At 39.5% G+C, this 13,720-nt stretch overlaps 1 protein-coding gene across 2 annotated transcripts in view; it reads left to right on the top strand.

The window, feature by feature from the left end:
* The window catches only part of SLC25A12 (solute carrier family 25 (aspartate/glutamate carrier), member 12), a 125,419-nt gene that overhangs the window by 106,812 nt on the left and 4,887 nt on the right, over positions 1 to 13,720 (top strand). For both annotated transcript variants that reach the window (XM_011945947.1, XM_011945948.1), the window contains 2 exons: positions 9,288 to 9,428; positions 11,434 to 11,572. In XM_011945947.1, coding sequence (XP_011801337.1) covers positions 9,288 to 9,428; positions 11,434 to 11,572 — 280 coding nt within the window. The remainder of the gene's footprint in view (positions 1 to 9,287; positions 9,429 to 11,433; positions 11,573 to 13,720) is intronic.

The raw sequence follows: 13,720 nt of genomic DNA, 5'->3' as shown, positions 1-13,720 counted from the left end.
TTGAGACGGAGTCTTGCTCTGTCGCCCAGGCTGGAGTGCAGTGGCATGATCTCGGCTCACTGCAAGCTCCGCCTCCCAGGTTCAAGCGATTCTCCGGCCTCAGCCTCCTGAGTAGCTGGGACTACAGGTACGTGCCACCAAACCTGGCTAATTTTTTGTATTTTTAGTAGAGACGGGGTTTCACCGTGTTAGCCAGGATGGTCTCCATCTCCTGACCTCGTGATCTGCCTGCCTCGGCCTCCCAAAGTGCCGGTATTACAGGCATGAGCCACTGCACCCGGCCCATTTTCAGATTTTTAAATCTCATTGTGAACATTAACCAAACTTTTGTTTTATATCTATATCAAAATCTTCTCAAAAAACTTACTAGTTCAGAATTTATGATAACTTAGATATTCTATCCCAATAGGTTTTTTGTTTGTTTTTTTGTTTGTAGTATCTATAAATTGACCTCTAGGTTAAATTGCCTGACCTTGGCTAAGTGTGGTAGCTCACGGCTGTAACCTCCGCACTCGGGAAGGCTGAGGTGGGAAGATGGCTTGAGCCCAGGAGTTCAAGGCCAGCTTGTGCAGCATAGTGGGACCCCCATCTCTACAAATAATAATAATAATAATTTTAAAAAATTGCTTGACCTTTCTTTAGGTGGAGATGGGGTAAGATTGTATGTGTGTGTATACAGTTGCTCAGTAAATATCTCTTATGAATGTTGAGTGTTGTATGAGTATTAAATATGTAACAATAGGTTTTAAATAATTTTTCCTCTTGTTCTCATAGGTAAACCATTCTTATCAGACCATATATTTTTCTGTTAGAAAATCTCTATCTTTCTCTACACACACACATACCCCCACACCCAGATGCTCCTTGACTTACAATGAGGTTACATTGTAATAAACCTATCATGAGTTGGAAATTTTTAGGTCAACAATGCACTTAATCCACCTAGCCTACTGAATGTCATAGCTTAGCCTATCGTACCTAAAACATGCTCAGAACACTTATGCTAGCCTGTAATTGGGCAAAATCATAAAGCACACAGCCTGTTTTATAATACAGTACTGGATATCTCATGTAATTTGTTGAATACTGTACTGAAAGTGAAAAACAGAAAGGCTTTATGGGTACTTCAAGTATTGTTTCTACTGAATGCATATTGCTTTTGCACCATCGTAAAGTCAAAAAACCATAAATTGTATCATTGTTAAGTTGGGGACCACCTGTATATATATGTTTATATGTAATATTTATATGTACAAATGTATGTTTATTAGAAGACACAAATATAATTGAATGTTTGATTATGATATCTGTTGTGGGCAAAAATAGTACCTTAATGTCAACCTAGAATTTTCAAAGTACGTTATCATGCACTATTGTCACCCTCTGTAAAATAGGTAGATGAGAAACAGAAGTCCAGAAAGGCTAACTCTCTTACCCAATTTACACAGCTAATATATGCTGGAGGTTTCATGTGAACCCAAGTATTCTGATTTTTTTAGACCAAGTCCTTTTATTCTATAATGTCCTCTTGGGGGAATCAAAGCATTGATTTGTGTCAAAATAAATCTAGATGACCCTATTCCACTTTATAGTGACTTTCTTGCTTCTTTCCTTCCTTCCTTAAATAAATATATGAATATGACATATTTATATATTTGGTTGTTTTTTTAGGTATAATTACCATTTTTAAAAGGAACAAATTTTAGGTATTCAGCTCAATGAGTTTTGACAATTGTATACACCCATGTAATCACCACCTAAGATAATGAACATTTCACCCCAGAAAATTCATTCATGCCTCTTTCCAGTCAGTCCCTTCTCCCTTACTCCATGCAACCACACTTCTGATTTCTGTCTCAAGGTTTGTTGTTCTTGGATTTCATGTAAATGGAGTGCACAAGATGCATTCTTTCATGGCTGGCTTCTTTTGTTTAACATGTTTTCAGAGAGTCATCCTTGTGTGGGTATCAGCTTTGTGTTTGTTTTACATTTTGCTGAGTAGTATTTCATTGTACAAATTTACCACAGTTTATCCATTTTTCTATTGATAGATGTTTGAGTTTTTGTCTGTTACAAATAAGTTTGCTATAAACATTCTTGTACAAATCTTTTTGTCAACCTATATTTTCATTTTTCTTGGGTATCTAAGAGTAAAATAGAGTCAATGTACATTCAATTTAAAATAAACTACCAGTTAGTTCTTAGAAGTGGGTGGATCATTTTATAGTCTCCTCAGCAGTATACAAGTATTCCAGTTGCTCCACATCCTCACTGATGTTTGATAGCTGTAGTGTTTTTGATAGTAATCATTGTAGGTGTGTGAAATAGTTCTTATTGTGGTTTAAATTTGCATTTTCCTGATTCCTAAAGATGTTGATTATCTTTTCATGTGTTTATTGGCTATTCGTGTGTGTGTGTGTGTGTGTGTGTGTGTGTGTGAAGTATCTGTTCAAGTCTTTTGCCTACATTTTATTAGGTTTCATATTTTTTACTATTTGTAGAAGTTGTTTATATGTCATGGATACAGCCCTTTGTCAAACAGATGTGTTGTGGATTTTTTTCCCAGTCTATGACTTGTTTATTACTTTTATTAATGATGTTCATAGTAGTTTTTTTTTTGAGACGGAGTCTCGCTCTGTCGCCCAGGCTGGAGTGCAGTGGCCGGATCTCAGCTCACTGCAAGCTCCGCCTCCCGGGTTTACGCCATTCTCCTGCCTCAGCCTCCCGAGTAGCTGGGACTACAGGCGCCCACCACCTCGCCCTGCTGCTAGTTTTTTGTATTTTTTAGTAGAGACGGGGTTTCACCGTGTTAGCCAGGATGGTCTCGATCTTCTGACCTTGTGATCCGCCCATCTCGGCCTCCCAAAGTGCTGGGATTACAGGCTTGAGCCACCCCACCCGGCCTGTAGTAGTTTTTAAAGAAAAAGTAATTATGTAGTTTTTTGGATAGATCCAGAAACTTAAGTGAGAATAAATTTAAATGTCTTTCCAAATTAACAAAACAGAATATTAAAAAAATCTAAATGGACTAACCTATATGTGCTTTCTAATGGTCTCTTTGGTAAGTACCTGTTCTTTTTTAATTGTTAAACTCAAATCAGAGATTAGCAATAAACTTACCTAGCTGACTGCATTACCTCTTTCAGAGAGTATATACTCCTGAGTGGATGGAAGTCATGAAACTCAAAACTTATTGCTCAGCAAAGTGCTAATGTTGCAGGTGAATTTCCACAACCCTATGCAAACACACTTTCTGGAGAACACACTTTCTGGAGAACATATTCTTTCCCTTTGTGTTTTGCTTTCAGTCTGCATAGTGCTCTCACATGAGTTAGTAGTGCACAAGACCTCTGTGAGGCAGATAGCACGGTTGTGGGAATGGAATGGTTATGCTGAATGCAAAATCTATGACAATCTAGGTCAGTAGTCTTCCAAACCTAGAATCTTTCAATTCTCCCATGCTTTTTCTCAGCTTAAGCATGTGTGTGCCCACACTGCATACACACACCCTCCCTTCATATCGATAAAGCAAAAAGCCCACATGTTAGGTGGAGCAGTTACTAATCCTGGGGTCCAAGATCTGTAACTAGCCAGCTCCTTATGATGAAGAATTCTATGTCTTCCTCAGCAAGCTGAGCTTGTATATCTCTAAAGAGTAGTTTGGAAACAGCTCCTCCACCTCCCATCCCCAGGAATTAGTGTGGTCCAACTTTATGCCTACATACTTAATGTGAATACATACAGATATGCATACAAGTTAAAAATCCTTAGATATTTATGTCAAAAGTGGCTTATGATAGGTACACAGGGATTTTCATTCTTGCTGTCTTAGTTAATTGTGGCTGCTATTAAAAAATACCTTCAACTGAGTAATTTATAAACAACAGAAATTTATTGTTCACAGTTCTGGAGGCCGGAAGTTCAAGATCAAGGTGCCAGCAGATTCAGCGTCTGGTGAGGGAGGGCTTGCTCTCTGCTTCCAAGATGGCACCTTGCTGCTGTGTGCTCGTATGGTAGGAGCGACAAGGCAGCTCCCTTCAACCTCATGTATAAGGGCACTAATCCCATTCACTAGGGCAGAACCATCATGATTTAATCACCTCCCAAAAGGCCCTACTTCTTAATACTATAATGTTGGATATTAGTTCCAACATATGAATTGGGGGAAACACCAACATTCAGATCATAGCACTTCCCTTACCCTAGTTAGGGGTATATGTAATGTTAATTAATAACACCCTGGCATATATCATCACTCAGCAATGAGCACATTGCAATTTATTTTTTTTAAGCTATCACTATCCTATTTTAGAAAGAACCATAGCATTTCCTATTGCTTTACAAAAATATGAATGGTTGGTGGTGTGCAAGGCTGACTCACTGTCTGTTCCTGTTCCTCTTGAGTCAGTCCTAGTGACACCTAGTTCTGTGACTTTTATTGTTTATCTGGTTATTTTATGTGCACAATGGTGTTCATCTGGAGTTAATGTGACCTTAAATAAATTGAAGTTAGATTTTCATCAGTCTCTATAAGGGTAGACTTTATAATGAGTTGCTTAGATTGGATATTTTGTGGTTGGAGGGAAATCATTTCAATCTGTAGGAGACAACAGATCAAAGAAGGAAATAAACAAAGGACTTGGCACAAACAGGGCCCAGTCTCCAACCTCTTTGTGAACCTTGCCCCGGGGGTAGGATTGAGAGGGCAGAAGGTTGAATAGGCCTAATCCTGTGTATAGCCCCTCGGCCTTAGGCACTGTGGAAGCATGGTGATATCTCAAAATTACATCCTTTTCCCCACTAACTTTTGCTGTCAGCTTTAGTTGATTTTCTCATTAAAAAAATCATATAAGATTAAATGGAAGTTTTTTATTCTTTCCATTTCTGTTATATATGGGTAACCCTCATTCAAAATGAGATTTGTTCCCTTTTATGTATCTTTTAAACTCAGTTCTAGAACAAAGAAATGATAACAGAACACTGAAAAATAGAAAGCATCTAAGTCTGTTTTAATATTAATGCTTGTATCTCTTTTAAAAAATAAACTGCAAATTTAATGAGGGAAATTTAAGCAATTAGAGAATTAGAAGCTAATTTTGGTGATTTCATGGGTGAAAAAAATTCAGCAAAGGTTTGGTATTGAATGGTATGTTATCTAATATAAGCATTAGTAAAAGAAGCAGCAGGATGTCAAATTTAGCAATGTCCATTTAAATTTATGTAGCAGTGTATCATTGTGGTTTAATTTAAAATTTTATATATCTTAGCATTGATTATTTCAGATCACTAGCTATATTTGGTTAGGTTTTTTGATGTTCATATATAATAAGCTTTTTAAAAAACCTTAGGTCCACAGTAACTAATGCCAACTAGTTTAAAAAATATATTTGCCAAATTACCAAATTTACCATGAAGAAGAATTTGCAAGAGAAGACTTAGTCTATAAAGAAGCCATTGTTTCTAAGACCAGGTCTGTTTCTTGTTGTTGTTCAATAGTTAATACATTCATATGTTTTGAAATTTAAAAGGTACAATAGAGTATGCTATGAAAATTATTTCTCCCAACTATTCAGTTTCTTTTTTCAGGAGGCAATCAATGTTTTAATCTTTAAGCTACTTTGATTTTGAGAAACTTAGGTAAATTTTGACATATTTATGATCAAATGTGTACCTAATATCTTATGTTCTGTTTTTGTCATTTGGCATGATTTTATTATCAATTCATATTGCCCAATTAACAGCATAAAATTGTATCTACTTGGCTGTTTTATTGGGAATTTGAATTTCTTCCTGTTCAATTTTGCTATTAAAAATAGCAAATGTTAGCATATTTGTAGAAATACAGGTACTATTTTTTATTGAAAAGTTACTATATTTATGGAATTCTATATATTAAAGATTATATTTACTGCAAGCAGTGGCTTTCCCCTTTGGAAAGCTGTTATTAATGATATCATTTATAATCAATAGAGTCTTGGAAGAAATATGCTATTTCTCTGTATTTGTTTCTCAGAGAGGAAACACCCAGTTCAATAGTTTGATAACATCATAGTCCCTCATTCTGTGTTGCTTGATTTCTTACCAGTATACTTGAACTAATCTCAGATTTTACTCCCCCTTCCCTATCCCCAATTTAATATGTAGGAGAGAGAGAGAGACAGAGTGATTAACCTCAGAATTTGAAAAAGAACAGTGCATATTTGCCATGTATGTTTCCCTTTAAGCATTATAAACATACAGAGTTTTAGACAAACTATTAGGTTGGTACAAAAGTGACTGCGGTTTTTGCAGTCTTTATCTTTGCTAAAATTATTCAGCGTTTCTGCAAAGTATTTGCCTTATGTTCCTAGGCCTATCATGAGGTTTTAAAAATGTATACTAATTACTAAAAAAATTTAAGAGGTAGGGGTCTTACTCCATTGCCCAGGCTGGCCTTGAACTCCTGGGCTCAAATAATCCTTCTGCCTCAGTCTCTTGAGCAGCTGGGACTACGGGCATGTGTCATTGCACTTGGTGTGTATGTTAGTTTTTAAAGCATATACAAATGATGTAATTGTTAGAAGTGTTCCTCCTTCAAACATAGGCATGAAACAAACTTATAGATGTGTGCCTTGCTATAGTGTCATTGTTTGCACTCTTACTTACCAGATTATATGTGTTTATAAATGCACATCAATTGAGTTTTGTGGTTATGTCCTGTGCATTGTTGGGATTTGGTATGTGTGCTAGGTAACTAATCTTCAAATCATACAGCAATTAAGGTGTATGTATTTTTAAAATGTAGTCCCACCTGGGCGCAGTGGCTCAAGCCTGTAATCTTAGCACTTTGGAAGGCCAAGGCAAGTGGATCGCTTGAGCCTAGGAGTTCGAGATCAGCTTGGGCAACATGGTAAGACTCCCATCTCTACAAAAAATACAAAAATTAGCTGGGCGTGGTGGTGCACACTTGTAGTCCCAGCTACTCAGGAAGCTGAGGTGAGGAGGATCGCCTGAACCCGGGGAGGTTGAGGTTGCAGTGAGCTGATCCTGCCACTGCACTCCAGCCTGGGTGACAGAGTGAGACCCTGTCTCACAAACAAATAAAACATCAATTATTTCTCTTTATTGTACCATTTTTGTAGTTTCAGTAGAAAGCCTGTTACTTGTATACTTCAAAAAATTTGAAGCATTGTTAAAGGAGTATAAATCTCAGTCAATTGGCAGTTATTTCTAAAAGGGTGCATGAGAGAAGGAATGGGAGGAGGCAGCTGTGAGGTGCAGGTGGGGGACACGGATTGGAGTACTCCTGTCCAGCAGGATGTTATAATTTACTAATGATTACAAACATGAAAGACCTTTGTATTTATTTAAACATAATGTCCACATTTAACACTTGGCACCCAGGGACTGACACTGTCTGGTAGTGGCAAATTTGGGGGAATTAGAATAAAAATTTTCAGTTCTATTCATTTTTAAATCTGCTTTAGTTAAAACATAAAGCACATTTTCCAAAAGATAGTCTTTGCAACCATTATTTAAACAAGAGATTTCAGGGAAGTAGTAAACTTTTTCAATTGATTTGGTCTTTAATACTAGCTACAGGAGCAATTAGTTGGATTATCATTTTAACATAATTTTTCACCCAGCAATCCTTTTGAAAGTATTAGTTGCTTAGATTGAAACATTAAAGTGCTTCCTTCTGCCTGCAGTGCAACAGATTAAAAGAGAGAGAAACGCAGGCAAATGAACATGTAAAATTGGGTCAGTACATAGTTGGGGGACCTGTGTGCCAGTGGTCTGGATTGTGTTGAGTTGAGGAGTTAGAGGAAACCATGAGAGAGAGACAGCAAATTGCTGCACCTCCCTGCTCAAAGGACAAAAAGGGGAATGAGGCCCTAGGGAATCCAGAACAATAAGCTGTCCACGAAGAGGGAAGGCATTTAGTATCAGTGCTGGCAATTTTGAATATTGAAAGGAGTTAAGGAGTCAGGATTGGAATAGGGGTAGTTGGGGGATTTATAGTCCCAAGGCAATTAGGAAAATGGACTGAGCCATGTTGCTGCCCCTTGGAAGCGGGTCTGGGAGGGCTTTGGGTTTTAGATAAATGAGCAGGAATGTGGGCAAAGGTTGAGCACTGAAGTGCCATTGAAAGCTGCATGTGAATTTTTAGGTATTGTTTGTAATCTTTCTGTACCTGTGGAATTACAGTGTCCCAGATTTCATATTTCACATGTGATTATATACAATGATTATGATATGAATATCATTATGAATATTATATGAATATGGTTATGATTACATAATATAAACAGCTACAGTTGAAGATGTACAAATGGGATTTTTCATTTCATGAAAGGAGATATATATTTTATTTATTTTTAGATATCCATGGTCACACACATTTTTTTCTTTCTTGTCTTACAGAAACCAAAAAAAAGAAGTTGGTAGAAGTTTTTGTTAAACTTTTTTTTTTTTTCTCGACTAGTTAACAGATTTCAGATGCAAATATACTCTCATTATCCAAATTCAAATCTCTGCCACTCACCACAGGAATATGGAATGTGGCTTTGATCTTGAGGGTGTTGTACTCATGGTAACTAGATGTTCCTTCCATTTCTCAGCTTTACCTTGGAGAGTTTTTCTGGTTTTGTCTTGAAATGATACTGAAATTTATCTTTCTAAATTCTTCCCTTTTGTGTGGGTGTAGCCATGTACCTGTATCCGAGTTTTGCTTAGGATAATACATTTTAGAATTTGAACTGGAGGAGACTTTTCCCCTTCTGACTTAAGGCACCAAAGTAGTTTTAATTGCTCTACAATCCAAGGAAGCAGAAGCAAGTGGGTTTGCTGCCAAGAATGCTTACCACAAAGAAGAAAAAAATAATTGTAGCTCTGAATTTTAGCTCTGGCTTGTAAAATATGACAGTCTTCTACTATCTCTTTTTCTTTCATTGAGTTACCTTGCTGCCACATCTGTCTCTACTTTTTTTTCCAAATGGGTTTATTAGTGTTGTTATTTTGAATATGGCTGGGGTGATCCTGGAAACACTGGTCTGAGAAATAGTCTTGACATTTCAGCTAGAAACAAACCTGGGGGTAGATTGATCTGAGACAGAGTTTGAGACCATCCCTCTGAACCTCGCCAGGGTGGGCCTAAGTGTCAAACTGTCATTCCCCCATGAGGAAGGAGGTTTCACCTTCTTCTTTTCAAGATAGCAAGATGTTGAGGCTTTGCTGGGTTTTCCTTTTTTACGCTGCCAGTCGGGCTCTGATGTGGAATCTGCCTGTCTCTTCTCCCTTGCCTACAGGCTGGAGGCTCTCAGGTCATTTTTACCAACCCATTGGAGATAGTGAAGATTCGTCTGCAAGTTGCTGGAGAGATCACCACAGGACCTAGAGTCAGCGCCCTGAATGTACTCCGGGACTTGGGAATTTTTGGTCTGTATAAGGTGGGTAGGTTTAGGTTATAATATACTCAATAAAATATGAAAGAATGTGGAAACCAGACTTCTTCCCTCCAAGTTGAAAAGCAATCTTGTCCAGCAGGGTAGTCTGTGGAGTAGAAAATCAAACAAAAGAAAAGAATCAGGACACTTATATGAGAGGCTGTGGGATACACATGCAGCCTCTCCTGTTGTCATCTTCAGGATTTTGTGAAACTGCCAGCAAGGAGGCCGGCACCGCAGACCTACTGGCCTCAGGCTCACAGCCTTTCATTTGCTGGGGCGTTTGGGAAGACTTTCCTTGGTGCTCTCTTTGGGCTGGTTTAGGGCTTCAAAATAGTCTTATGTTTATTTTCAGTCTGAGTTATCTCTATTGTTAACTTCCCAATGGGAGCTTTTCTTTGTCTTAATAATTTGACCACAGTGAAACAGTAGTAGAGTTTGGTAGGATTCAGGTCTTTAAGAAGTGAAGTGGTAGGATTTGTCAATAATGAATTCCATTTAGAAAAAAAAAAAACAACCAACAACAACAGAGTGTACTGTACTTTAACAAAATGCCAGTCAACAGATTCCTTCCCTGCGGGCATACTTACTCCCATCATTACGGATCAGATGTAATGGAGCAGAAGCTATTATTTTTCTTAAACAAGGAAGAGTATTTCTTTCCATTCCTTTGCCTCGTGTAAGAGGAATACGTAAATTTAGCCCCCATAGACAACTGTGTTTCCACAGCATCTGATATAGATCCATCACTGCAGAAATGTGTAAATTTGTTTCTGTAACTGCAAATTAGAAATTAGAAATTCTCTAGATTGGAATCACACAGCTACAGGGTTCTCTGGAGATCAGCAAACAATGATGCCTGTCTCAAGAGAGTTTCGTACACATTTTTGTTTCCTCCTCCCCAATCCCAATTTCCATCCTTTTTGAATTCCCTTTGAGAGATGAATTTATTAATATTGCTTCTCTCTGTATTATCCTTTAGTGAGTCCTTGGATTTTTTTCTTTTTTCAATGTTTGAGTTTGTCTTTTTAAAAAAAAGTCAGGGCTGGGAGCACTGGCTCACACTTGCACTCCCAGCACTTTGGGAGGCCGAGGCAGGGGGATTGCTTGAGCCCAGGAGTTCAACCAGCCAGGGCAAAATGTCTAGACCTTGTCTCTACTTTAAAAAAAAAAAAAATTAGCTGGCACAGTGGTGCACACCTGTCATCCCAGCTACTCAGGAGGCTGAGGGGGGAGGATCACTTGAGCCCAGAAGGTCAAGGCTACAGCAAGCTGTGATCGTGCCACTACACTCCAGCCTGGAAACATAGTGAGACCCTGTCTCAGGAAAAAAAAAAAAGAATAAAACAGAGACATTAAAAAAATAAGCGCCAAGGTGGAGTGTTTGCCTAGCTAGGTAGTGGAATGGTGTGGGTTTCTGACAGAGCTGAGAGAGGTGTTCTTTGAGACCTCAGTCATTGGGGCAAGCTGCCCCTGGGTAATGATTTTCTACTCCTGTGGAAATCTGCTGCTAAAATATTTTGTCTGCTATTTAAGACATGGGGAATGAGGAGGGAAGATTTGGGTTTCTTTTCCCCCTGCTCTAGAGTAGTTACCTTCCTTCACCACTGCCTCTAGCTTTTTACCTGGCACTGCGGGGACTCTCACCTGATGTAAAAATTTAAGAGGGTAGATCTTGTGTGTTTTTACCATAGTAAGAGATTAATTGATTTTAAAAACCCTGAATCTATATAAAAAATGCCAGAAAGTTCTTAGTTTTCAGATGGTATCATTACCCAGTTACTAACTCTAGGACTGCAGGATTCACCATGCTTTCACAAGCTTTGAGATATACGGATTTCCTTATTCCCCACTCATCTCCTGCCTCCCCCATTTCCCTTGCACAATCAGTTCTAATGCTGTTTGAGGGACACCTCAGGCTTGTCACTGAAAAATGTCACATGGATCCCATTTGGGCATTCATACTCAGTTTCACACTGTTTTGCACTATTTCCTCACTGTGTGACAGGGTGCCAAAGCGTGTTTCCTCCGAGACATTCCCTTCTCTGCAATCTATTTTCCTGTTTATGCTCATTGCAAACTACTTCTGGCTGATGAAAATGGACATGTGGGAGGTTTAAATCTTCTTGCAGCTGGAGCCATGGCAGGTAACTACGAATTTTTTTTTTTTAACTGCAAGAATTCTCCGATTATTTAAAAAGTACAGAATCTCTATGTACTTTCCCCTTTTATTTCTGGAAGGATTATTGTTTGTACCTGACTTAGTTTAAATATCACTTTTTTTCCTTTGTGGGATGTGCTGTAATTCTGATGAGAGTTAATTACATTTGCATAATGTGGATAAACAGCTTAATGCAGCTTAGCAACTCAGAGCCAAATTAGATCTGCCCATCTAAATTAGGCTTTCATCATTAACATGTTTCTTAGTCTCCTGTGCCCCTGAAACCTTGAGTACAGCCAAGCTAAGCATTAAGGTGGGAAAGTTTTTCCTCAAATCAGTTGCTTTGCTGTATCTCATGCTTATGCACAGATCTAGCATGCTCTTACTTTCTCTCTCTGTATATTGGAATCTACATGGTTTGGCCCAAAATTGAGCTTTTGTCATGAAGGTGTCCCTCTTTTTCCTACCATTGCCCTCGTTAGACCAAAGTAAGCAGTACCCCTCAGCAAACCACCTTGAGCTCAATTTTTATACTTTTTCTAACCCTTAACACTTTGTCATTAGCCAGGTGTAGTGGTGCGTGCCTGTAGTCCCAGCTACCCGGGAGGCTGAGGTGGGAGGATCACCTGAGCCTGGGCGGTCAAGGCTGTGGTGAGCTGAGATGATACCACTGTACTCCAGCCTGGGTGACAGAGTGAGAGCTTGTCTCAAAAAAACAAAACAAAAACAGTTTGTCTTTTATTAATAGGTATTTGCATAAGTGTTATCCTCTGTACTAGGCTAATAGCTTCTTGAGGGCAAGAGTTTCATTCTCTTCATCCTTGCCTTTCCTATGTGGCCAATGTAATAGTAATAGGTGTTCAATAAATGTCAATAACATGAAGGAAAACCTTCATCTCATCTAAGATACCAAATTAGGCACAGAAGAGATTCCATTTGAAAGAGGAGCCTTGTAAGAGCAGGGAGGTACTAAGATGCTACCTTCTGACCTCATAGGTACAATCTGACTCTTGAGTTAGGAAGGAGCTGACTTGGAATAGAAGGAGAGAACCAGGTGTCCTTGGCTGCACCAACACTCTGAAAAGACAAAGGAAGGAAGGGGTGCGTGTTTGCTTTCTATACAACCAGTAATGAACCATTGCAGAGCTCAGTGTGGCTCTGACCAGACAGGCTTATGTTCACTGTGTGGCTCTTCATTGCTGGGCTCATTCTCCTCTGGAGGCTCTGGCTAAACATCGGGGCAACCTGAGCAGCTCCTGGAGTGTGCTGTGCTTGGTGTGTGGCAGGAGCCCTTGGGCCTGAGAGTGTTGGGATGGACCACATTGTTGTTCTTGCTTGTGAAGACAGGGATGACTTGTGATCATTAAGAAATGGCCCCAGGGACCTTACCGCCCTTACTTGGGGCCCAGCAAGTCCTTTCTCCTCTAGCGGTGGTGATTTCAGTAAGTTTTGCGTTTAAAAGCCAGTAAAGTTACCTGCTCAGTCTTGGCAGTGAGTTGTGTGTAGCAGCCCCTTTCTGGTACAGGCTCCCACTTTTTTTTTTTTTTTTTTTTTGGTGAGACGGAGTCTTGCTCTGTCACCCAGGCTGGAGTGCAGTGGTACAATTTTGGCTCACTGCAACCTCTGCCTCCCCGGTTCAAGTGATTCTCCTGCGTCAGCCTCCCAAGTAGCTGGGACTACAGGTGTGTACCACCATGCCTGGCTAATTTTTGTATTTTGGATAAAGACAGGGTTTCACCATGTTGGCCAGCACAGCTGGTCAGAGCCACACTGAGCTCTGCAATGTTTCATTACTGGTTGTATAGAGAGCAAACATGTACCCCTTCCTTCCTTTGTCTTCTCGGAGTGTTGGTGCAGCCAGGGACACCTGGTTCTCTCCTTTTCCAAGTCAGCTCCTTCCTAACTCAAGAGTCAGACTGAGGCCAGGCGCAGTGGCTTATGCCTATAATCCCTGCACTTTGGGAGGCTGAGGTGGGCAGATCACGAGGTCAGGAGATTGAGACCATACTGGCTAACACAGTGAAGCCCCGTCTCTACTAAAAATGCAAAACATTAGCTGGGTGTGGTGGCAGGTGCCTGTAGTCCCAGCTACTCGGGAGGCGAGGCAGGAGAATGGCGTGAACCTGGGAGGCGG

This window comes from Colobus angolensis, unplaced genomic scaffold (assembly GCF_000951035.1).
Source record: "Colobus angolensis palliatus isolate OR3802 unplaced genomic scaffold, Cang.pa_1.0 Scaffold247, whole genome shotgun sequence".
In the NCBI taxonomy this organism is placed as follows: domain Eukaryota; kingdom Metazoa; phylum Chordata; class Mammalia; order Primates; family Cercopithecidae; genus Colobus; species Colobus angolensis.
This window is presented reverse-complemented; position numbering and strand designations above follow the sequence as displayed.